This window comes from Mastigoproctus giganteus, chromosome 12, assembly GCF_048544385.1.
Source record: "Mastigoproctus giganteus isolate SK-2022 chromosome 12, ASM4854438v1, whole genome shotgun sequence".
Lineage (NCBI taxonomy): Eukaryota > Metazoa > Arthropoda > Arachnida > Uropygi > Thelyphonidae > Mastigoproctus > Mastigoproctus giganteus.
The window spans coordinates 135,379,912-135,405,148 of record NC_143586.1 but is presented as its reverse complement, the minus strand read 5'-3'; the positions used below and the strand labels follow the sequence as shown (position 1 = coordinate 135,405,148).

Below are 25,237 nucleotides of genomic sequence, written 5' to 3'. Positions count from 1 at the left end.
GGGCCGTGTACGGCACAATCTATGTCGCACGGACTTCTACCGTTCATGTGCAAATCCATTCACGGTGAAGCCACGCTCAGCCAGGGATCACCTGTGTGTATATATATATATATATTTTTTTTTTAATTATTATTATTAATTTTCTCCGTTTTTCACACTGGCTGCAAATGAACACCCTCATGTTTTATGGTTACAGCTCCCATTTGCACACTGTTTGTTTTAGTTTTCATGAACCAGTCATGTAAATGCCCTTTGCATTAATTTTATCCCTTTTAAAATTTTTAATTGTTACATTCCACACTGAATGTATCGATGGTGGTGAGTATTGTAAATAAATCAGGTTTCTGCCATGAAATTTTTTAGTTGAACATTTTACAATACTAAGGTTCCAAACCATCATCAGCCTCACAAATGTTAGGATGAGTTGTACTTGATTTTTTATATTGGATGCTGTTTTCATATATAAATACTGTGTGCTGTAATAATTTTGAATTGCTGAAATTTTGTTGTAATGAAAAATATATGTTCATGTCAATAGGTTAATCAAGTGAAAGGTGGAGATGATGAAAAGGAGTCCCATTTCATCCTTGAGCACTGTTTGCAAGATACAATGTGGGTGAATCAGGTAATATTTTTATGTTTGGAAAGTGCCCAAAATGTGGAACCATGACTTAGAGCTGTGTATTAAATCATTTTTAATATTAAGACATTTATTTTTTATATCTTTTGACAACTGTGTGTGTGTGTGTGTGCATGTGTGCATGTTTTTTTTAAATATGTATAAATGTTATGATGTATGAATATGTCCATAGTATCTATCCCAAAACTAGCTGCCAAGAAACCAAAGAAACCAGACATGTGCAGTGTTGTCTGACCAATATAATTCAATACTATGATGGAACTGGATGCAAAAAATAATTTTGACATCATATACTGAGATTTCAGAAAAGCTTTTGCTACTGTTACACATACGACTACTATAAAAATTGGAGCAGTGTAGCATGAAGGTCAAGTTACTGCTGTGGTTAAGGGATTTTAATTGGGATAATACAGAGGTTAGTTATCAAAGGTCACTGCTCTTCTTGGACTAGTGTAAAGAACTGTATTTTATGGCATTATGAATCTGATTGTACAGAACCAATTTTTTTATACTAAGTGGATGGTGTGATCGGAAATGTTACCTGTTATTTACCTGTGTTCATATCCTTTCTATAAATTTTTGTACCTGTTTTATGTATTGTTAGGTAAAGGAAGTTGATTTTATTATCTTTTTCTATTTCGAAAGTGTATTTTAGTCTATCATGTATGGTATTGAACTTAATAAAGAGATTGTCAATGGAAGGTTTGTCTCCGATTAACAATACATCATGTAGAGCTTAATACCTGTGGGAAACGGTTGAAGTATTTGGTTCTCGATAGTGGCTAAATAGATTTCGGATATGGGGGCTGAAATTCCTAGGCTCATAGGGAGACCAAATATTTGGTCCTGAAACCGGAAATATCTGGCATCAAGTAGGGTTGGGGTAAGTTCCATAATGCTGTTTATACTTAGGGAAGTATGTTTAATTAAAGTATCAAACTGCTGTTAGGAGTTATCATAAGGATTGTAATGTAAAATCTAATTGTATGTTAGTGTATAGGGAAACGATATTGGAGGCCAATATATGTTCTACAGAAATTGTGGTGGTGTTTATGTATTTGAAGGCCTGGTTGGTGTTGCAACCTCTAAATTTTAAGAATCTTATGAGGGGTGATATGATTTTTACCAAGAAGGTGGAAAGATTGGCGAAGGCAGATTTGCTGAAGGAAACTATTGATCATAAGGGGTGGTTGAGTTTATGTAATTTAATAATACCAAACATGTGGAAGGACATTGCTGCAGAAGCTTATTAATTGTAGCATGTAGAGGTTAATTTCCTTGTTTGATCTTAGTCTCCTCAAAATAAGGTCCAGTTTGTTTTTTTTGTCCAGAAATGTTATATGTGCTGTCAGTTTTGTAAGTGTCTGTGTCAAAAAGGATAAGTGGCATTTTGTTAATGTATGTGTTTTTGTCTAGAATGGCAAGTGTCGCCTTTATCGGCTTTCTGTATAATGATATTGGAGTTTTTCCGCAATTTATGTTTATTTGATAATTGCTACTTATTCGTGTTAGATTGTAGAACTAGTCGAGAATTGATAATGTTGTTGGTCTCGTGTATGATTTACCATTTGTCTGGGTGGTTTTCTAATTTTGTTTGCAACTTAACTATGCAATCTTTTATGGGATAATGTAGGTCATTTATTGCAAAATTGAACCCGAATTCTAATCCGGATAATTCAGCTGTGGAAATTGGTTGTGATGAAATATTGACGATGGATTATTGCTTAGGGGTGTGTTATTTGTGTAAGTGTGTTCAATTTTTTTTAAATGTCTTTCTGTCATGATGTCAAGTGCTGCATAATTTAATTAAGATCAAACAAATTCAGACCATGTCTGGGGTGGCATGTTCCTTTTAAGTCTAAATTTCAGATAATGAATGTATTTAATATAAATACATTCATTCGCGAATGACGGTGATTGATGTCTGATGCGTGGATGTTTTTTACAAGTATTCTTGGTGCAAACGCAAGCGAATTTAGGAATGATAGCATAAAGGCTTAATTTTCAATACTCACCTCAACTGATCTGCTCTGTTACATGATGTTAAGCTGGAATAGGATTAAACTAATTTAGAATATTTATTAAAAATTAAAAATTCTTTTAAAAATAATAAATAAGGACAAATATATTAAAAGATTTGCCCAGGGAAGAAGTGTGGCATCTTATTCCAGGTTGTCATATACGTGAAATATTAACATGAAATCTGGATGAAGCCAATAGTCGTAACGAGAGACTTTCGTATAAACGTCTTCGGTTGGCAATGATAGGTAAAAGGAAAACTATGTATTTAAAGAGTCCCGATTTCCCGTGATGCACTCTGAAACATGTGGGAACCTCACGTGTGTCGGGTTCCAGACCAGTGAAAGATTTGTCAGGAGTTTTGTATTCAAAACATTAAAATTAGTGTTATGGCAACACCATTCTATAACGAGTGGCTCGTATTGAAAAATTTTGTAACTGGATTTTATATTAAAATCCAGTTACAACGATTAGATTTTACATTACAATCCTTACGAGAACTCCTAACAGCAGATGATACTTTAATTAAATGTACTTCCCTAAGTATAAACAGCATTATGGAACTTACCTCAACCCTGCTTGATGCCAGATATTTCCGGTTTCAGGACCAAATATTCGAACAAATATTTATTTCCTTATGGGACTAAGAATTTCAGCCCCTTTATCCGAAATCTATTTAGCCACTATCAAGAACCAAGTACTTCAACCGTTTCCCACAGGTATTAAGCTCTACGTGCATTATGCTGATGATGTATTGTTAATCGGAGACAAACCTCCCATTGACAATATCTTTATTTTGAGTTCAATACCATATGCAATAGACTAAAATACACCCTCGAAATAGAAAAAGACAAAATCAACTTCCTTAACCTTACAATATATAAAACAGGTATAAAATTAGTAACAAAAATTTTATAGAAAAGATACGAACACCAGTAAACATTTCCGATCACACCATCCACTTACTATAAAAAAATCTATCCTGTACAATCAGATTCATAACACCATTAAATACAGTTCTTCACATGACGATTTAGTCACAGAACCTCAGTATCTTATAAAGATGTTTACTGCTAGACAACATCCCTTATGACTAATTCATCACAATTTTCATTGCCGAATACAGAATAAACAATCTGCACGACCAAAACACCAACCGGGATAATAAACAAAATACACGTATCATCCTCCCTTACCATTGTAGACTTGCTCGGCAACTTTGTAAAGTATTTGCCAACATTGATTAGCATTAGTAGAGGCATATGATGCAAGCTTATGCGGCATCAGGCAAAAAAAAAAAAAAAAACTTCCACTTCACCCCTCCTTTCGTTCGAAATACCTGTCCAGCTGAGCCTTAAATTTATTTAGGCTATCAACTTTCACAACAAGGGATGGAAGTCTGTTCCACCAACCAGCTACACGCTGTCTAAAGGCAAATTTCCACACATCTATCCTACCTCTGTCTTTCCTCAATCTGAATTTATGCCCTCTCAGGTGATTATTCTGAGCAAGAGGCAGAATCCTATCAGCATTGAGCATGCTCAAACCATTCAAGGCTTTATACACCTCTATCAGATCACCTCGCCAGTGCCTAGTTTCCAGACACTGTAATTTGCAAAACTTAAGCCTTTCTTCGTAAGAGCAACCCTTTGTTCCATTCACTAATCTTGTTGCCCTTCTCTGTACTCGTTCCAGCAGCTCTACATCCTTCTTGAAATGAGGCCTCCAGACCTGTATACAGTACACAAGGTGTGGCTTGATGCCTTATAAAAGGGAATAATCACCTCCTTATCCCTGCTAGAAAAATTCCTGTATATCATTGATAAGACACCATGAGCTACTCTTGCTGCCCGTCTGCACTGCTCAGAGAACTTCGTATCTGCCTGCACAATTACCCCCAGGTCCTTTTCATTCTCTACCACTGCCAGTGTAGTACCACATAGTTGATACGTTGCTGTTTCCCATATGTAGTACTTTACATTTGTCAATGTTAAACTTCATTTGCCACCTCTCGGCCCATCTGCTCAACCTTTCCATATCCTGTTGCAGCAGCATAATGTCAATAGTGTCCTTAACAACCCTGCCAACTTTTGTATCGTCTGCAAACTTGGACATTAAGCTTGATATACCATCATCAATATTATTTATAAATACACAAAACAATAATGGACCTAACACTGAACCCTGAGGGACTCCACTGATAACATTAGTCCAAGATGAGCAGTGTCCATTGATTACCACTCTCTGTCTTCTCCCCCCTCAACCACCCCTTTATCCATAGCAGCAATTTGCCTCCAATGCCACACTGCTCCAATTTGTGCAGCAGTCTTCCATGTGCAACAGTATCAAAAGCCTTTCTAAGATCCAAGTATATAATATCAAAGTTATTCCCTGCATCCAGTTCTTTTGTGACTGCATCATAGTATCCAATCAAATTGGTCAGGCAAGACTTCCCCTCAACAAAACCATGCTGTGTCCGAGCTATAACTGAAGTCTTGTCTAGATGATCCTGCAGTGCTTCTTTAACCAGTGCCTCCATTAATTTTCCTGGAACAGAAGTTAAACTCACAGGTCTATAATTACTTGTGTCAGCCTTTGATCCTCCTTTGTGAATTGGGGTCACATTTTTGTCCAGAAACAACCTGGAATAAGATTGTGCACTTCTTCTTCCCTGGTCAAATCTTAACCACAGATCTTTTGATAATTATGGCTAATGGTTTGCTTACTTCCTTTGCTGCCTCCTTTAATATAACTGGATAGATCCCATCCACCCCAGGTGCTTTCTTGTGTTTATCGTCAACAATTTCTCCTCCACTTTACTCTCAGTTATTAAAAGATTATCTAGCTTACTGCCAGAGTTGAATACACTTCTGGCATTCCCCTCACTGAATAACTCCTCATGTGCGAATGTCGATGCAAAATATTCATTTAGTTTGTTAGCTACCTGAGCAGGATCATCAACAGTTCAACCATCGATATCAAGTGGACCAATCTGATTCATCCCCTTCCTTCTAGAGTTTACATAAAGTAGGGGATGAATCAGATTGGTCCACATGATATCGATAGTTCAACTGATATAACCTTAACGTTTTCTTCATATAATAAATTAAGGTCTATGTTCAATGCTTACAAAGAAACACACAGTTAACCTATATGCGATATCAATAATATAGTTTATTTAATTAAGTGTCAACCAGGATGAAACACATGCTATATCGGAAGCACCACTGCAAAATATGGTACAATAAAAACCTCCAACACACGTGCTTATTACCATTTTAATAGTTTCAAAACTGATCATGCCAGCACCGAACTCACTCAGCACATTCACTCCCATAATCATAACCCCCAAATTGATTCAGCTGTTCCTATTATTAATTTAAAATCCAGTTACAAATTTTTCAATACGAGGCACTCGTTATAGAATGGTGTCGCCATAACACTAATTTTAATGTTTTGAATACAAAACTCCCGACAATTCTTTCACCGGTCTGGAACCTGACACACATGAGGTTTCCACATGTTTCAGAGTGCATCAAGGGAAATCAGGACTCTTTAAATACATAGTTCTCCTTTTACCTATCATTGCCAACTGAAGACGTTTATACGACAGTCTCTCGTTACAACTATTGGCTTCACCTAGCTTTCATGTTAACATTTCACATATATGACAACCTGGAATAAGATTGTGCACTTCTTCTTCCCTGGTCAAATCTTAACCACAGATCTTTTGATAATTTCTGCCTTTATTATTTTTAATCAATATTCTAAATTCGTTTTAATCCTATTCCACCTTAACATCATGTAACAGAGCAGATCAGTTGAGGTGAGTATCAAACTTAAGCCTTTATGCTATCATCCCCATTTAGTCTAATTCATATACGGTACTCTAAGACGTTCTATTAATCACCTAAATGTACACTATTTAAGATATTTTAATGCTACTTGTTCCCACTTCATCTGACCGCTGATGAAACCACTGCTTCTATTCTACTAGATAGTGACCAGAGGAAGTCTGAGGGGTGGGTGGGGGTGTGTGTGCGTGCGTACATTTTCAAGGCCATGTTATACCAAGGAGCTGCATATATTCTTGCTGTGTACACCACATTCAAAAATTTCATTACTTTATACAACACATCCTCCCCACCTTTTCTTATTACTGAATACATCATGAATAGCCAAACTTATCTATGAAGAGATCTAAACCTCTTATACACTTCCTCGTTCATTTCTGTAGTATACGTGGTCTTGGTTCTGATCTCAATGATGTCTACTTCCACTTAGTCTCACAAACCTGAAAGAAACCCAGTTATCTGTTGATTCAACCACTGTTCATCTCAGTTGTCCTAATTATTCGCTGTATGATTCCTTTCGCTTCAAGGGTGGTATTTGTGCATATGTCCCCGCTGGTATTCTCTGTCAGAGACTTAGTAATTTGAAGTCTCCTCTTTTCGATCTTCTCTGGCTTAAAATCTCCCTACCACATTCTTTCAAATTCATCTCTTGCTTCTATTTTTCTCCCAACTCTGCTAATCACTTAACTCTTTGCCTTCCTCTCTTTGAAACTTAACTTTCTCTTGTCCAGCTCTCCTAACAGTGAGGTAATTTTCCTTGGTGATTTTAATGTTCACAGCTCCATCTGGTTGAGATGCTGAGACTTTGCAATTACTAATGACCTCACACAGATTGTTCAGCTTACCTACCTGAATACCAGACAATCCTAACTACACAGCCAACAAGCTTGATCTTTTTCTCACAAACAACCCTTCTTAGTGAGTGGTCCTATAGGTAGGCACCTCAGGTCACAGCTTGGTGATGGTCTCATCTCCAATGGAGCCTTTCTCTCCTGGCCATTCCCAACCTCTTTTTGTTTGGCATTACAAGAATGCAAAATGGGATGATCTGCAAGATTTCTTTTCTTCTTCCTTAGTCAGATTACTGTTTCAAATAAATCTTCTGGTGTCATCATTTGCTCAGATCATGTCAGTGAAATTATTCATGTAGGGATGAAATCCTTTGTTCCACACCCCACCTTAAAATCATGTCTTTTATCTAAACCGTGGTTTTGCAATAAATGTGCTAAGGCTGTTCAAGATAAGAATGTTGCATATCACAATTGGCTTATATTCAAATCTCCAGATTCATTTTCTGCCTACACCAAAGTTAGTAAACTAGATTTTGAACAGGCTAAGAATAGAAAACTTGCTTCTTGTCCAAATAGTAGTTGAGCATTCTGGTATCGTGCCAAAGCTATTGGCTGCAATTTTTGCTCATCTCTATTTCCACCTCTGTCAAAACCAGATGGTTCTGTTGCCACTTCAGCAAAAGATGAAGCTCACTTGCCAGCGTCCTCCTTTTCTTCTAACTCATATATTGATGATCTTGCCAAACCACTTCCTACCATTCCCAGTACACTCCATTCAATGCCTCCTGTGGTCTTCCAACAAAAGGACGTCAGAAAAATTTTGAACAGTCTTGATGCCAAGAAAGCACCTGGTCCTGATGTTATGTCTCCACTTGTTCTCAAAACCTTTGCTCCCAAGCTTACTCCTTTTCTGTGTTGCCTTTTTTCACTTTCTTATTCCACAGGTATTACTCTTCCTCCTCTTGGAAATTTGCTCATATCCAGCTAGTTCTTAAAAAGAGTGACAAATCCCTACTATCCAATTATCATCCCATTGACTTACTTCTATTCTTTCTAAAATACTGAGGAAATCCATTAACTGCTGACTTCTAAACTATCTAGAAATCTTCCTACTGATCAATGATCATCACTACAGATTCCATCCGTGTTGATCCACTGGTGATATACTGACTTATGTTACCCATCTGTGGGCAAATTCAATGGAAACGTTTCATGAAACTCAAGCAGTTGCTTGACATTTCAAAGGCTTTTGATCAGCATAAGTCTTCTAAATAGCTTCCATCTTATAGTTTGTTTCCGAACTGTTTTTTGTAATTGAATATTCAGATTTATCTCTTACCACTTGCTGCAGGTGACAGCACATGGCTCTCTGTCTTCTAACTTCTCCACTAATGTAAGTGTTCCCCAAGGTTCAGTTCTTTCTCCCACTTTTTTTCTCTGATATATTAATAATTTCTTCCATTGACTAGAAATTGTATCCATAGTTTTGCTGATAATAGCACATTGCATTCCATCTTCCAGTTTGAGAAACCTTGCTCTGCACAAACAGCTTCAACTTCTCGAATATCCACTACCAATTCTTTAAATGCTGATCTCCAAGTAATTCTACAGTACTGTAAAGATAGTTTATTTCAATCCTTCTAAAACTCAGTCCTGTCTTATATCTCGTAAAAAGGATTCTTCTGCTCCTTTGCTTATCTTCAATGATACTCAGATTTGTAGGCTAGATAACAAATCTCTGTTGGGAATTATCCCAACTTCTGAGGCGCCTCCGTAGCCAGGTGGGAAGGACCAGTGGTGCGTAGCACATGCTTCTTGATTAGACCGGGGTTCGAGCCCGCCACCACCAAATACGGAGGATGCGGAATGGTCAGGGAATGACCACCACATATCCCGGAGCAATATGGCCTTAGTTGCTAATGCTCCTAAAAACCAAATAACAAACAAACTATCCCAACTTCTGATTTCTCTTGGCATAATCACATCACAAATACTGTTTCCGCTGCATCTAAAAAACTGTTTTCTCTTTCACTCCCAGTGTTTCTTTTCTTCTAAATAACTTAAATACTCAATTAAAAATTTGTATACTCAATCTGTACAAAACTCAAATCCACCCTACCATGGAATATTGTTCCAACTTCTGGGGTGGTGCTCCCAGAACCTCTCTTAGGTTTCTAGATTCCATTCAAAAGAGGACAGTTAGGTCAATTAATGACTCATCTCTAACAGAGTCTCTCCACTCTCTGTCTCATAGACGTTCTGTTTCTGTATACTTTTTCTGTAGAACAGTGCCTACTTCCATAGCCACTGTTCTTCTGAATTAGCTTCTGTAATTCCCACTCTCTCTTCCAAACCAGTCCGAACATGTGCTGCAACCAGTCAGCATCCTTTTACTGTCCAACTTCAAACTCACAGAACCAGTTTTTCTTCTTCCTCAATTATTCCTTCAATTTTCGTTTTCTGGAACAGCCTCCCTTCATACATATTTGCTGAAAATTATAATCTACAGATATTCAAATCAAATTTGCAACAGATTTCTTCTTTCAACCCATGCATGGCACTAAGTACTATAGGTTCTAATACCGCTTATTCTCACTGTTTAAAAAAAAAAAAACCCTAGACAAACTGTTAGAGGGGATGGATTGATGATATGGAAATTTCTTTTTTTCTTTTTTTCTTTTTTTTTTTTTTTCTCTCTTCTTGATGAATGCTGTATAGGGTTATTTGCTTGCGTCATTTGCTACATCGATACTAATCTCATAACTGCAACGATATACAATTAGAACATCCCAAAGCTGTTCAAACATCAGGCATTATTATGAATATCCTTAATTACTTTTTCATTGATAAGGATAATTTGGCCCTGGAACGATTGTGCAAGGCTCAAGGGGTAGAATTTTTTTCAGCCTGGTCTGTACTTGTTAACAGAAGGGACTGCTTCTACAGGGATGGGATACACTTAAATAGAAAGGGTGCAAGAATATTTGCTGATGCTATCGAGGCAGTGTTAGGTGGGTCGGAAAACTGATAGCTTCGGGGGATACAAGGACTAATAGATTGATAGTAGCCACTGGCAGAGGTGAAAGTGATTCTTGCACTGCTTCTGTTGGAATGAGCAGAAGCCTGGAAAACAAGATGCAGGATATTTCAGAGACTGCTGGAAGTCATTGCGGTACAAGTAAACACATGAGTTGTGTTAGGGTGGCTAAGAAAAAGAACAGGTGCATGTATACTTGCGTGTACACCAATGCTAGAAGTTTGGTAAATAAATTTGATGAATTTGAAGTACAGTCAGTCCTCGTATAGCACGTTAGTTGTGTCCCTAGAAACCCTCATGCAATATAAACAACAAGCCCTATGGGAAAAATAGGGTTAGGTGCCGACTACCCAAGATTGAACACACATTTGTAACCAAAACATTACCAAACACAATAAATAATTGTAATAAAATACGTATTTTATTACGACTATTACGTAATAATAAAATATTGCTAATGCTTTTATCATAAGAAAACTTGTTTTTTGTTTGAAAACTTGTTTAATTAACACAAGAAAGGCACCTGGGGTGGATGGGATCTATCCAGTTATATTAAAGGAGGCGGCAAAGGAAGTAAGCAAGCCCTTAGCCATAATTAAGACAGCTTCTTTGGACTCAGGGGAGGTACCCATAGACTGGAAATGTGCAAATGTGACCCCAATTCACAAAGGAAGATCAAAGGCTGACACAAGTAATTATAGACCTGCGAGTTTAACTTCTGTTCCAGGAAAATTAATGGAGGCACTGGTTAAAGAAGCACTGCAGGATCATCTAGACAAGACTTAGCTCGAACACAGCATGGTTTTGTTAAGGGGAAGTCTTGCCTGACCAATTTGATTGGATGTTGTTGTTGTTGTTAGGTTTTTAGGAGCATTAGCAACTAAGGCTATATTGCTCCAGGAATATGCGGTGGTCATTCCCTGACCTTTCTGCATTCTCCGTATTTGATGGTGACAGGCTCGAACCTTGGTCTAATCAAGAAGCGTGTGCTACGCACTGCTGCTCTTTCCCACCTGGCTACGGAAGAGCCAAATTTGATTGGATACTATGATGCAGTCACAAAAGAACTGGATGCAGGGAATAACTTTGATATTATATACTTGGATCTTAGAAAGGCTTTTGATACTGTTGCACATGGAAGACCTGCACAAATTGGACCAGTGTGGCATTGGAGGCAAATTGCTGCTATGAAAAAAGTGGTGGTTGAAGGGGATAAGACAGAGAGTGGTAATCAATGGACACTGCTCAACGTGGACTAATGTTATCAGTGGAGTCCCTCAGGGTTCAGTGTTGAGTCCATTATTGTTTTGTGTATTTATAAATAATATTGATGATGGTATATCAAGCTTAATGTCCAAGTTTGCAGACGATACAAAAGTTGGCAGGGTTGTTAAGGACACTACTGACGCTATGCTGCTGCAACAGGATATGGAAAGTTTGAGCAGATGGGCTGAGAGGTGGCAAATGAAGTTTAACATTGACAAATGTAAAGTACTACATATGGGAAACAGCAACCCCACAGCAACGTATCAACTCTGTGGTACTACACTGGCAGTGGTAGAGAATGAAAAGGACCTGGGAGTAATTGTACAGGCAGATATGAAGTTCTCTGAGCACTGCAGACGGGCAGCAAGAGTAGCTCATGTTGTCTTATCAATGATATACAGGAATTTTTCTAGCAGGGATAAGGAGGTGATTATTCCCTTTTATAAGGCATCAAGCCACACGTTGAGTACTGTATACAGGTCTGGAGGCCTCATATCAAGGATGTAAAGCTGCTGGAACGAGTACAGAGAAAGGCAACAAGATTAGTGAATGGAACAAAGGGTTGCTCTTACGAAGAAAGGCTTAATTTTTGCAAATTACAGTGTCTGGTGACTAGGCACTGGCGAAGTGATCTGATAGAGGTGTATAAAGCCTTGAATGATTTGAGCATGCTCAATGCTGATAGGATTCTGCCTCTTGCTCAGAATAATCACCTGAGAGGGCATAAATTCAAATTGAGAAATGACAGATGTAGGATAGATGTGTGGAAATTTGCCTTTAGACAGCGGGTAGTTGGTTGGTGGAACAGACTTCCATCCCTTGTTTTGAAAGTTGATAGCCTAAATAAATTTAAGGCTCAGCTGGACAGGTATTTCGAACAAACGGAGGGGTAAAGTGGAAGTTTTTTTTTTGGCTGATGCTGCATAAGCTTGCTTTCTTGCATCATATGCCTCTACTAATGCTAATGCTAAAAAAAAGTAATCAAAATCCGATTTTAAGAGAATTTGGAATTCAATATTCTTACCTTACCTTAAAAATCATGTGATTAAAAAGCAGGATACAGGAGGGACAGAAATTGGAAAAATAATACAGATTTAAAAATTCAAGCCACCTGCTTTTCAGGTATTCATGTTCCTTTTATGATATTCTGGCAAGTTTATTTTTCTTACAAATTTTAGTCATTTTCTTCTTATTCTCATCCTGCCCCTTCCAAATATGCATATATGTCATATATTTTTTTTTTATCAACCTGAACTTTAAAGTTTCCATTAGTCTGCTCCACTCATGCTTAGTTAGTAGGATATATATTGCCCTTAATAGAAGTTTTCAATGGTCTTGAATAGTAATGGTGTTAACAGGTTTTTCTAATTAATTGCAGTTAAAAATATTTTTGTTTCTAAAAACATGCAGCTTTCTTAAGTATTGCCCCTCATCCTTCCCCAGTGAATTTTTCTCCCTCCTGTTTCAGATAACAGGCTCTGCTGTTTGGAGGGGAGGAGTCTTCCATTTTACGGGAAAAGAAAGATATGTTTCGTTCAGTTGTATATTCTCAGACAACAATTTGTGTAAATGCTAGTGAATGGTTGCATTAATAATATATTTACCAGCAGTCAATTTGTATACAATTTTGATTTCCTGGTGTATTATTCCTTTTTAAGGGGCAAGAATGTGCTAGTATTTTTGTTCTAAAACTTGTGTAATTCTATTTCTTTAAAATTCAGATTTAAAAATGATTTACTTATGAGCCTCACTCCTCAGTTGCACAAGCTTTAAATTAAAGTATATTTATTCCCTGCTATGGTGCTCTGTCGTTTAATACCTTACTCCAGAGTTGTGCCCTTCTTCTAATCTAGTGTTTTAATACATCTAATACATTAGCCATACAGCTAGAAGGCTGTTGGATGGTATCTCAGAGCAAGAGGAGGCTATTTGTACAGCAAATTGTGAACAATGCAGTCCCACCCCTGATGGAATTTTTACATTATTCATGGTCACATGACTTCTGACCATGTTTTGTTGCCTTGAAACAATTCATATTTCTACAGCTGGTCCCATTATGTAGTCTGAAATCTCACAATGTGATGAGCATTGGCATGGGCTTTGTATCTGTCTTGCATCATTAATTTCAAGGCATTTGAAAATGTTCTGACATTGCCACCAAAGCAATAGAAAAAAATTTAGTATGTCACTTGAGAGGTGGAGGATCTGAAACCCTTTACTTTTATAAGAAAGCATAAAAGAAAATTTTTTTCCAGTTAAAAAATTGTGTATTATTTTGTATCTCTATTATTTAAATACTTATTATTTTATTTTTCTTAATGGAGTATTATACCCGAGCAATTTTGTAAGTGACACTGTTTCAGTAACTTCATATTGCCAAGTTTCTCGTTTCCAAATTTTGATAAATGTCCTAAGGAATAACAGAATAAAAATAAAATGATCATGTAGAAAAATTATCAAAAATTAGATGGCTGCACTGCTGATGCATTCTCCCTTAATAAAAACTGACAATCCCACAGTTGCTAGATTTCTCTGACATGTATTACATGTCAAAATGATAAAAATCCCCCCCCCACACCTCTTTTCCACTTCTGCACATTTTTTTGTTGCTTGACTGTACCACAAACATTGAAAGTAACAGAGTATATTGTGAAACCAGTGAATGATCAAATTACCTTAAGATTCACCACTACAGATATTCCAAGCAAAGTCATAATACTTTATTGCCCTCTGGAACTTGATATACTTCATATGTTTCTTTCAAGCCAACAGCATGAAATAGAGGAATTGCGTTTAACAAAACTGCTTTTAAACTTAATTTTGAGGCATCGATAAATACACTGTCCTACCATTAATAGCCAGACTCCCTTCTGTTGTTTGTTGGTTGGTGACATCCTACCCAAGCATCACATTTCAGACACAACTGTAAATATGCTCATAGGCCTTTGTGGAGATAGTAGTACAAATGCAAGATGCTGTAATCAATGAAGTTAACACAATTTCAGCACAGAATAGGGTGCCACTTAAGAAATCAGTCTGTACATGACATTTAAACAGCAATGAAGACACCTAGGTCAGTGATTGGCAGTGTGATCTGCATATGGATGGGGACTGATACTGAAACTGTCACGAAACCATCCCCAGAAAATATCCAATGGTGAAATGACAGGGGAACAAAGAGTTATCTGCTCAGACTGCAAGGTGAAATTGCTATAGCACAAATACAGGCCCTCAATGAGATAATTGGACAAGAACATTGCACAGGACACTGCATGATGCAGTGTCCTGTGCACTGTTCACAAGCATTAATCACACTAACTAATACCAGACACCATCTAGCTCGGTGTAAATTCCGCTGTTCTTGGCTCATAGATCAAAGGAAAGCTGCGCTTTGGAGTAATGAGTTACAGTACCTGGTCTGACAGGCATGCTCGTGTGTTGCAGATGCTTGGAGAAAGCTGGACAATTATTTTATATATGTACACATAAAAGTCGTGTTGTGGAGCACATGGGGAAGGCCTATACCTGTATTAGCAGGGTAATGCACCATGTCATACTGCTTGCAGACTGGTTTGAGGACATGAGTCAAAAAATTGCACTGGCTGGCCTAGAGCCCTGACCTCAATCATAATAGAGAACCTGTGGGATGAATTGGATCATCAGGTGCTAGTGAGGAGACTGCCCCCAAAAAAAAAAAATAGAGAGAGCTGAATTGTTTGCCACGTTGAAGGATGAATGGCAGAAAATATCAAAGGACATTTACAAAAAAACTATTGGAGAGTGTTCCACAGAGAACTTAAACTGTCATTCAACTCTTCTTGCTTAATTTGTATATTACATTATAATTATCTGTTTGTTAATACAAATCTGTTGAAGTGGATGGTCCAGCAAATTCTGAAATACAAGAATTCTTCCCATGTTCATCACTGCTTTCTTTATCCCATGAGTTTTGGGAATCTTCATTGTGGAACAAGTCTTATATCAGAATATTTGATGCTGTACTTGCTTTTCTGTTCATCCGTGATATTTTTGACTAGCAGAAATAGCAATCACCAATGTGGTCGCATGGTTTTTGCCACACCATAGGAACATCAGAAAAACATACTTTTAATTTTTCCAGTTAATCACATCCTCAGATTTGTTGTGCAGGTAATACAGCACACACAGATTTGTTGATACAGCCTCAGATTTGTTGTGCAGGTAATACAGCCCAAGTTATCTTGATGATCAATGTTGCTTCCAAAGTACAAAGAATATGCACGTTTAGTGATACTATAGATTTTCTATTTTCTTCCTCTAGGTTTTTGTTGTAAACTAGTAAACCATCCACACACACATACATAGCAGAAATTTTCAGAGTGATTCATACATTTCTTTTGCTTCTGCTTAAATATTTAAACAATACAATGCTAAGCAAAACACAAGAAGCAAACCATGTGCAATAGATATGCAGATACACTGTACAGACAACCCCCGCTATTCGTGGGGGTTACGTTCCTGAGAAATGCCGCGAATACCAAAAACGCGAATACTGAGTTATGGCTCCCATAGTAATAAAGAGGTTCCGTTCCAAAGTATGAAATATATAAGAAAAACTAGTCTAAAATTTTGTCTATGTATATATTATATGTACCTTCATAATATGACTATGTACATAGACAGTACATAGTGAAATGCAAGCATAAGGCATTGAAATGAAAATAAGAAACAATTTAATATTAAATGTAATATTTATTAGAAATTTCACACAAACTTTTCAATCCAGCACCTTTGCTATAGCTAAAAAACTTATCCCGCCAGAGCTATCACCAGTTTCGCTAAAGTGTTGATAAAGGTGTTTTGCCTTTTCACGAATGATGAGTGAACTTGACGGAATTTTATTTTGAGTTCGGTCTTCTATCCACAGATTTAAAGCTTTTTCCATTTTTTCTAATTTAACATCACGAGTTACAGAGCAAATTTTTGAAGCAATTAGTGCGTTTTCATGGACACTACGGCGGACTTTTTATTCCGATTTCTTGATTGATCGTACCGTTGACTTATTGATTTTATAATATTTTCCGACTGACAAGACACTTTCACCATTAGAAATTTTGTCTAATAACTGAATTTTACTCGCTAATGTCATCACCTTTGATCTTTTCACAATTCCCTTGTTATTTGTAGCCATATTTTTGTAGGGGTTAGAAAAGAGCTTGTCTGCAATAAAGTCACTTTTTTCCATTAACACACACAAAAAAGTCTGTTTTCACTAACACACTAGAAAACATTAGATTTTTCACTTTTGTAAGCATATCAATTTATAAATTGATAAATTTATTCAATTTATAAGCATATAAATTAAAAGCAAACGACGAAACCTTCCATGACAAGCGCATAGCACATACTGAACAAGGATTAGCGAAACCGCAAATCCTTGTCTCCCCCACCCACTGAGTTCTGTTTTGACCAGGAAAGATGCCAAGCCGGTGTTTTTTTTTTATGGCATAAAATGTTCACGGCACTTTAAAATTCACGTGTGTTTTCAGAGACGTAAATCACAGGATAATAATAATAGTAAACAGATATGTGCTAATATGTCATCTCAAATTAACAATGATGATTCAGGGAACAATTTCAGTGATTTTTTGGGCACATATGTTTATGGTTGGCTTAATAAAAGGAATATACAGAAAACCTCTTGAGAGCCAGCTGAAGCATTACACAACATCTTCAGATCTATTATTAAATGGGTAGTGAAACTTTAATATCAGTTGATTCTAGTATTTGGTATTTGTTATATCAGAAGACTTAGATGAATTTACATTTGAGGAGATGCTTCACCAGCTGGAATCTCAGATAGCCTGCTATTTTGAGAACACCAAACCAAAACTTGACAGCATGCATAAAGTTGTGGAAGAATCCAGCTGATTCTAGCTGCGCACCTGACTCACAAATTCAGGAAAATGCTCTTTGAGAAACATTTGGGTTAATTCCCAAATATGGGAAAGTGATAACATACCTTCACAGGATATCAAGAAGAATAAAGTTGATGAAAGTGTTATCATTGGTATACAGGTTGAGTGTTGGTCTAGTCAAGAGAAGGGGAAGATCCAAGACATTAATTACTGATTAGTGTTAATTTTTTTTTTTTTTTTATGTAAACCGAAAACATGAGAGTTATTAGAACCTATAGTACTTAGTATCGAGCTTGGATTGGAGGTTGAGAAGACGAAAGAAGATATTTGTTGACTTTGGACTTGAACTTCTGCAGACTGTCATTTTCAGGAAATACTTACGAAGGAAGGGTGTTCCAAAAAAACACAGTTGAATGAATAAACGAGGAGGATGAAAAATTGGTTCTGTGAGTTTGAATTTGGACAGTAAATGGATGTGGGCTGGTGGCAGACTGTTTTGAAAGAGAGAGTGGGAATTATAGATACCAATTCAGAAGAACAGTGCCCATGGAAGTATCTGTAAAAAAGGCATGCAGCAGAAACAGTACGTCTATGAGACGGCGAGGGGAGAGACTCTGTTAGAGACGAATCATTAATTAACCTAACTGCCTTCTTCTGAATGGAATCAAGAAGCTTGAGAGAGGTTTTGGGGACACCACCCCAGATGTGGGAGCAATGTTAAATAGTAGGGTGGATTTGCGATTTGTACAGAGTGAACAGCTGTTTGGAAGAAAAGTAACACCAAGAGCTAAAGAGAAAACCAAGTTTTTTAGAAACAGAGGAAGCAATATTTGTAATGTGTTTGTGCGAAGAGAGGTTAGAAGTCAGGGTAATCCCCAAAAGAGATATATCATTTTGCCTGGAAATCGGAGTGCCACCAAAGATAAGCATTGGAGCAGAAGAATCCTTTTTGCAAGATATAAGACAAGACTGAGTTTTAGAAGGACTGAAATCAAAGTTGTCTTTGCCCCACTGGAGATTGGAATTTAAGGAATTGGTAGCAGATTTTCAAGAAGTTGAAGCTGATTTTGAACAGAGCAAGGTTTATCAAAATGGAAAGTGCAATGCAATGTGCTATCATCGGCAAAACTATTGATAGGATTTCCATTCAATGGAAGAAGATCATTAATATACAAGAAGAAAAGAGTGGTGGAAAGAACTGAACCTCGGGAGACACTGGCATTAGTGTAGAAGTTAGAAGCCATCTACCATCACCCGCAGTGAGCGATCAGAGAGAATACTGGATAACCAATTACAAAAAACAGTTGGCAAACCATAAGATGGACACTTGTTTAGAAGGCCTTTTTGCCAAACACAATCGAAAGCCTTTGAGATGTCAAGAGCAACTGCTTGTGTTTCACCGAACTTTTCCATTGAATTAGTCCATAAATGGGTAACATAAGCCAGAATATCACCAGTGGATCGACACTGACAGAATCCATACTGGCGATCGTTGGTCAGACGGAAGGTTTCTAGGTAGTTTAAGAGTTGGCGGTTAATTGATTTCTCCATTACTTTAGAAAGAGCAGAAGTAAATGCAATGGGACGATAATTGGATGGGAGGGATTTGTCCACCTTTTTAGGAATTGGCTGGATATGAGCAAATTTCCAAGAAGAAGGAAAAACACCTTTGGAATAAGAAAGTCAAAAAGGGGGGCAAAGAACAGGAGTAAGTTCAGGAGCACAGGTTTTGAGAACAAGTGGAGAAATACCATCGGGAACTTTAGTTTTCTTAGCATCAAGATTCGTCAAAATCCTTCTGACATCCTTTTGACAGAAGACCACAGGAGGCATTGAATGGAGCGTGTTGGGAGGTATTTTACCAAGATCATTAATACATGAGTTGGAAGTAAAATGGGATGTTAACAGGTCAGCTTTATCCTTGGCTGAAGTGACAACAGAACCATCGGGTTTGGACAGAGGTGGGAGCAGAGATGGGCAAAAGTTGCGGCTAATAGCTTTGGGAAGAGACCAGAATGCTCGGCTACCATTAGCGCAAGAAGCAAGTTTTTTATTCTTAGCCTGTTCAAACTCTAGTTTGGACTGATTAATAACTGCTTTACAATTGTTGCGAGCTTTGGTGTAGGTAGAAAATGAAACTGAAGGATTAGAAACAAGCCAATTACGATATGCAATGTTCTTCTCCTGAACAGCCTTAGCACATTTATTGAAAAACCAAGATTTAGATAAAGGATGAGATTTTAAAGTGGAGTGTGTGGGATAAAGAATTCCATTCCTGCAAGAATAATTTCACTGACACGATCTGAGTAAACGGTGACGTCAGAACTTTTGAAACAGTAATCCGACCAAGGAAAAGAAGAAAAGGAATCTCTCAGGTCATCCCATTTTGCATTCTTGTAATGCCAAATAATACAAGGTTGGGAATAGCTATGAGATAAAGGTTCCATTGAAGAAGAGACAATCACCAAGTTTTGGTCTGAGGTGCCTGAAGGACCTCTCACTTTGACCATGTACTTAGAAGGGTTGTTTATGAGAAAAAGATCAAGCGTGGTGGCTGTATGGTTTGGATTGTCTGGTATTTTTGTAGGTAAATGAACAATCTGTGCAAGTTCATTAGTAATTGCAAAGCCTCAGCATCTCGACCAGCTGAGTTGGGGTGACTAGAAAACGGAAACCAACTGCAGTTGTGAACATTAATATCACCAAGGAAAATTACCTCACTGTTAGGAAAGTTGGACTGAAGAAAGTTAAGTTGCAAAGAGAGGAAGTCAAAGAGCTCCAAGTGATTAGTGATGTTGGGAGAATGGTAGAGACAACAGATGAATTTGACAAAATGAGATAGAGGGAGATTTTAAGCCAGAGAAGAGCGAAATGAGGAGATTCCAAATTACCAAATCTCTGACAGAGAATATCGGAATGGACATGTGCACGAGTACCACCTTTGAGGCGAAAGGAATCATACAGCGAATCATTTGGGCAACTGAGATGAGTAGTAGTTGAATCAACCGATAACTGAGATTCTGTCCAAAAAAGTACATGGGGTTTGGCAGACTGCAAGTGGAAATGGACATCTTTGAGATTAGAATTGAGACCACGTATATATGTGAAATGAATTAGGATGTGTTTGGGAGGTTTAGATCTTTTCACAGATAAGCTTACTCTATTAGTTTGACAATTCGTGGTGTATTCAATAGTAAGAAAAAGTGGGTGGGACATGCTGTATGAAGTAATGAAATTTTTGGATTTGGCGTACACATGGTAAGAATATATCCAGATCCTTGACATAACATGGCCTCGACAATGCCTCCCGCATACACACTACTCGAACTCCCTCCAGTCACTATCTTGCAGAGTAGAGGTTGCAAGATTATACACTAGCTGATCCGGAAGCCTCCTAGAGAGTTACCAATAGGTTTGGTCCGGTGTACTAACTAGTGGCCAGTCTGCGAACACCGTTTTAGAGCTGTACCCTCAAAATGTAAAGAAGATTGGATCTCGCCACGATGTTCATCATAACCTCAAAAGTCATTAATCATACTGCATGATGGAAGAGATGGGGAAGGGTTGACTGGAACTTTGCTCTGGAGACTAAACATGGGTTCCACCACTTCAAGCCTCCAATAAGCAAAGTGGTGGTATTGCACTGGTTGCTGAGTCATCTACCACCTAGTACCGCCTGGTAACACAGAGGGGCAGCATTCCTCCATGTGGTGTGGGTGCCACACCTCAACCCCTGCTTACATTGGTTCACACCTCGGTGGTCACCCACTGTGTGCTTGTGCATGGAGGTTATACCCAGGATTACTAATAGTCCCACCATCATGAAGGTGCAAGCAGAGGATTCGGCTGTCACAGACCATCCGGACTTCTCCGAAATTGGGTCCACTTGACTTGAGTGTCATACGAATATCAGTTCCATCAGCGTTTTAGACTCCCATGTAGCAAGTACAGCTTGTCTGGCATATCTGAGAGAATGTCTGTGACAACCTCAAGGACCAGATTGTAGTTATTGTTCTGCTGAGGATAATCCTCACTGTATTGATCTATGTATGAAAACTCCTGTGAACAATGACAAACATTTTAAACCAAAACATCTTTGCAACAAGGTGGGAGAAAATTCTCCCAATTCTTCCACCAGAGATGCCAAAAAAAAGTGTTCTTCTGTGAAATGAAATCTGCATTGAATTATCTGAAAGTAAGACATATGGGGGAAGCAAAAAAAATAAGGCACTTGTTTAAAAGTTAATATCAACTGGGATGTTGAGCTAGTTGAAGATAGTGTGCCTTACAAGAACATGGCCATACAATTAAAACCTTCATGGATGAATCTGTGTATTGTCTTATTTGATGTTAATCAAAATATAAAAGAGTAATTATTTACAGATCTCTTTACTTGGAACATATCTAGTTATTGGTTTAGCAAGGATGAACTTTATGATGACTGCTGTGTGCACTTTTCAAGATTGAATAAGCATGGATCTGGCCTTAATTGAACATGAGAAATTTTTATGAACATTAGGAGTCATTAGAAAAATCAGATCTTGTTTTTATAAGTGTTGACGAGTGTATAAATTAAAAAGATATTATTTGGTTACGAGCTGTTACTGATACCTGGGGTTTCGGGGGTCCCACTCTGTAATAATGTACAGTAAAGATCATATGTTCATGCTTTGCTGATAAAGTTCTTCATATCATGAATGTAACCAAAGATTGGACACCGGTTTGAACAAATTGTAAAAGTGAAATGTGGCATTCTTGACATTCTATTTGAAGTACCTCTTGTCCTGTTTGAAGGCTATTGAGTATGGTAAATCATATACACAGATTAATGACAGATACTGAGGCACCTTTTAGAGCTGTGATAAGTTGAATGGAAGATTCCTGTTTTATGGATAGTTCACTGTTTATAATTTAGTGAAGGTCCTTCTTACCTATAAGGCCCAGGCCTTATAGGTAAGAGTGATTTCAGAAGTTAGAGCTATAGGGAACAGAGATGGGATAATTTCTCTCAAGCTGAATAGACTGCAGCAGAAATTTTAGTAAGACTGATTTGCACATTTCACTTTCCTGTGCTGGATAAAATGCCCACAGTTCAGGAACCAGTCTTACCTTGGGATAGTTCTGTCATTTTGTTAGAAGTTAGTGTCTCTTGATTGTCCTGTGTGGTTGAAAGTACTGCATGACCGATTGCTGCCCTGCATGGATCCTAGTGCTGCATGAGTTTGAAAGTGTTTGGAAAGGACCATGAATTGATAAGCAGGAGCATATTTGTGTGGTACCACACTCAAGGTAGTGGAGAATGAAAAAGACCTGTGGGTGTGCAGTCTTTTTTTTTTTTTTTTTTTGTTAGTTGTTGGCGCATCGGCTTCTGTGGCCATAATGCACTTCCCAAAGTTTTTGCATTTTACTCTGATCCAAGCCTGAGGCGGGATTCGAACCCGTGACCTTTGGGTTGCCAGCCAGGTGGCTAGCCCGGTCGGCGTGTGCAGTCAGACATGAAGTTCTCTGAGCAGTGCAGATGGGCTGCTAGGGTAGCTTGTGACATTTTGTCGATGATAATATACAGAAATTTTGCCAGCAGGGATAAGGAGGTAATTATCCTGTTGTATAAGGCAATGGTTAGGCAACATCTTGAATACTGCATACACATATGGAGGCCTCATTTTAGGAAGGATGTGGATCTGTTGGAATGAGTCCTCAAATAATCCTCTGAGGTTGGGTATATTCATATTATGTTCTTAGCGTTTTTTCACCAACCTTTCATGGAATAAAATAAAATTAAAATAAAATAAAACAAAACAAATCTTGATAACTATATTTACAATAACCTGTATTTACAAAATTAATATACGTATTACAATATTAAAAGTATTAAAACACAAGATTAAAATGCATTAAAATATACTAAGTAATCTTGTGTTTTAATACTTTTAATATTGTAATACGTATATTAATTTTGTAAATACAGGTTATTGTAAATATAGTTATCAAGATTTGTTTTGTTTTATTTTATTTTAATTCTATTTTATTCCATGAAAGGTTGGTGAAAAAACGCTAAGAACGTAATACTGTTGGAATGAGTGTAGGGAAGAGTAACAAGATTAGTGAGGGGAACAAAAGGATGCCCTTACTTTTTTTTTTTTTTGGCAGATGCTCTATAACAGGGTTGGCCAAAAAGTCGATTGCAGCTTTAATTTCGGTCGATCACGATGAATTTTAAATATATAGGGTGTCTCAAAAATATTGGTACAAACGTTTAGGGGAGGTAGGTAACATCTAAAGGAATGTGAATTGCATAGGAACCCGTCACCGTAAGTCGGTACACGGTGCTGTTCATCAGTTCACGAGAGGGAAAATTTCTGGTTTACTCTTTGAAGCAGTAGTCGCCAAACGAAGAGCATGCATTGATATATGAACTGTGAGCTGGCAGACATGCACCTAGTGTATGGATTAGCAGAGGGCAATGGACGAGCCACTCAACGAATTTATGGAGAACGCTTCCCAGACAGACAGACATGTACCGGACCACCGTTTGTTTGCATGCACATCAAAATTTGCGCGATTATGGGTCATTTAGAAGTAACAGGAGTAGTGCGGGCAGACTGCGTTCGACACGAACTCCCGCCATGGAAGAAAGTGTGTTGAATGCCATCCAGAATAATCCTACTACCAGCACATGTGCCGTTGCCTCTGCCTTAAGAGTTCTCGTTGTAGTGTACAGCGTGTCTGGCATGATGATTCCTTACACCCCTTTCATCTCCAAAGGGTTGAGTTACTGCTCCCCCAAGATCATCCTGCACATGTGGCTTTTGTGCAGTGGTTTCTCCAAGAAAGTGTTCAAGACTTGAATTTTTCAGCCTATGTTTTGTTCACGGATGAGGCTTATTTCACTCGGGAAGGCTTATTCAATCAGCACAATGCTCATGTGTGGGCTCATGACAACCCAGGCGGTGTGCGCCCCCATGCGGTACAACATCGCTTCGCAATAAATGTGTGGGTAGGCATGGTCAGTGACTGATTACTCGGCCCATACCTGTTACCATCCCGCATGAACTCCACTAAATATCGGATCTTTCTTGAACAAGTTCTACCAGGGTTACTTGACGATGTTCCAGCAAATGTGAGACGCAACATTTGGTTTCAATATGACGGGGTGCCTGCCCATTATGTAAGGTGTGTTTGTGACCGTTTGAACAGGCATTTTGGGCATCGATGGATTGGCCGTGGTGGACCCGTTGGCTGGCCCCCACGCCCACCTGATTTATCGAGCCTTGATTTCTTTCTGTGGGGGGGCCCTCAAATTTATCGTGTATGAATCGCCTGTGGAGACAGAAATGGATCTTGTGGCGAGACTCGTCTGTGCTGCTGCTACTGTCAAAGAAACTCCAAGTGTGTTCAACCGTGTCCACCAATCCATGCTGCATCAGTGTCAACAGTGCATCGCGTCTCATGGTGGAACCTTCAAGCATCTGTTGTAACATCATAAAATGCATCCATCTCGTACTCCATAGTTAATATTATTTCAAATAAATGTTTGCCACTAATTACTGTCTTGTGTCATTTCTGCTTCTTGTGCCTCTGCACTACTTTCCCGTGACGTTTCCGGTTATAGGTTCCTATGAAACTCCAGGTGTGTTTGACCTTGTCTACCAATCCATGCTGTGTCAGTTTCAACAATGCATCACGTCTCATGGTGGAACCTTGGAGCATCTGTTGTAGCATCATGAAATGCA

At 38.1% G+C, this 25,237-nt stretch overlaps 1 protein-coding gene across 1 annotated transcript in view; it reads left to right on the top strand.

The window, feature by feature from the left end:
• The window catches only part of LOC150077444 (glutamine and serine-rich protein 1-like), a 166,718-nt gene that overhangs the window by 133,653 nt on the left and 7,828 nt on the right, over window positions 1–25,237 (top strand). The window contains exon 8 of the mRNA XM_090385906.1: window positions 539–625. Within this exon, the coding sequence (XP_090242032.1) occupies window positions 539–625 (87 nt within the window). The remainder of the gene's footprint in view (window positions 1–538; window positions 626–25,237) is intronic.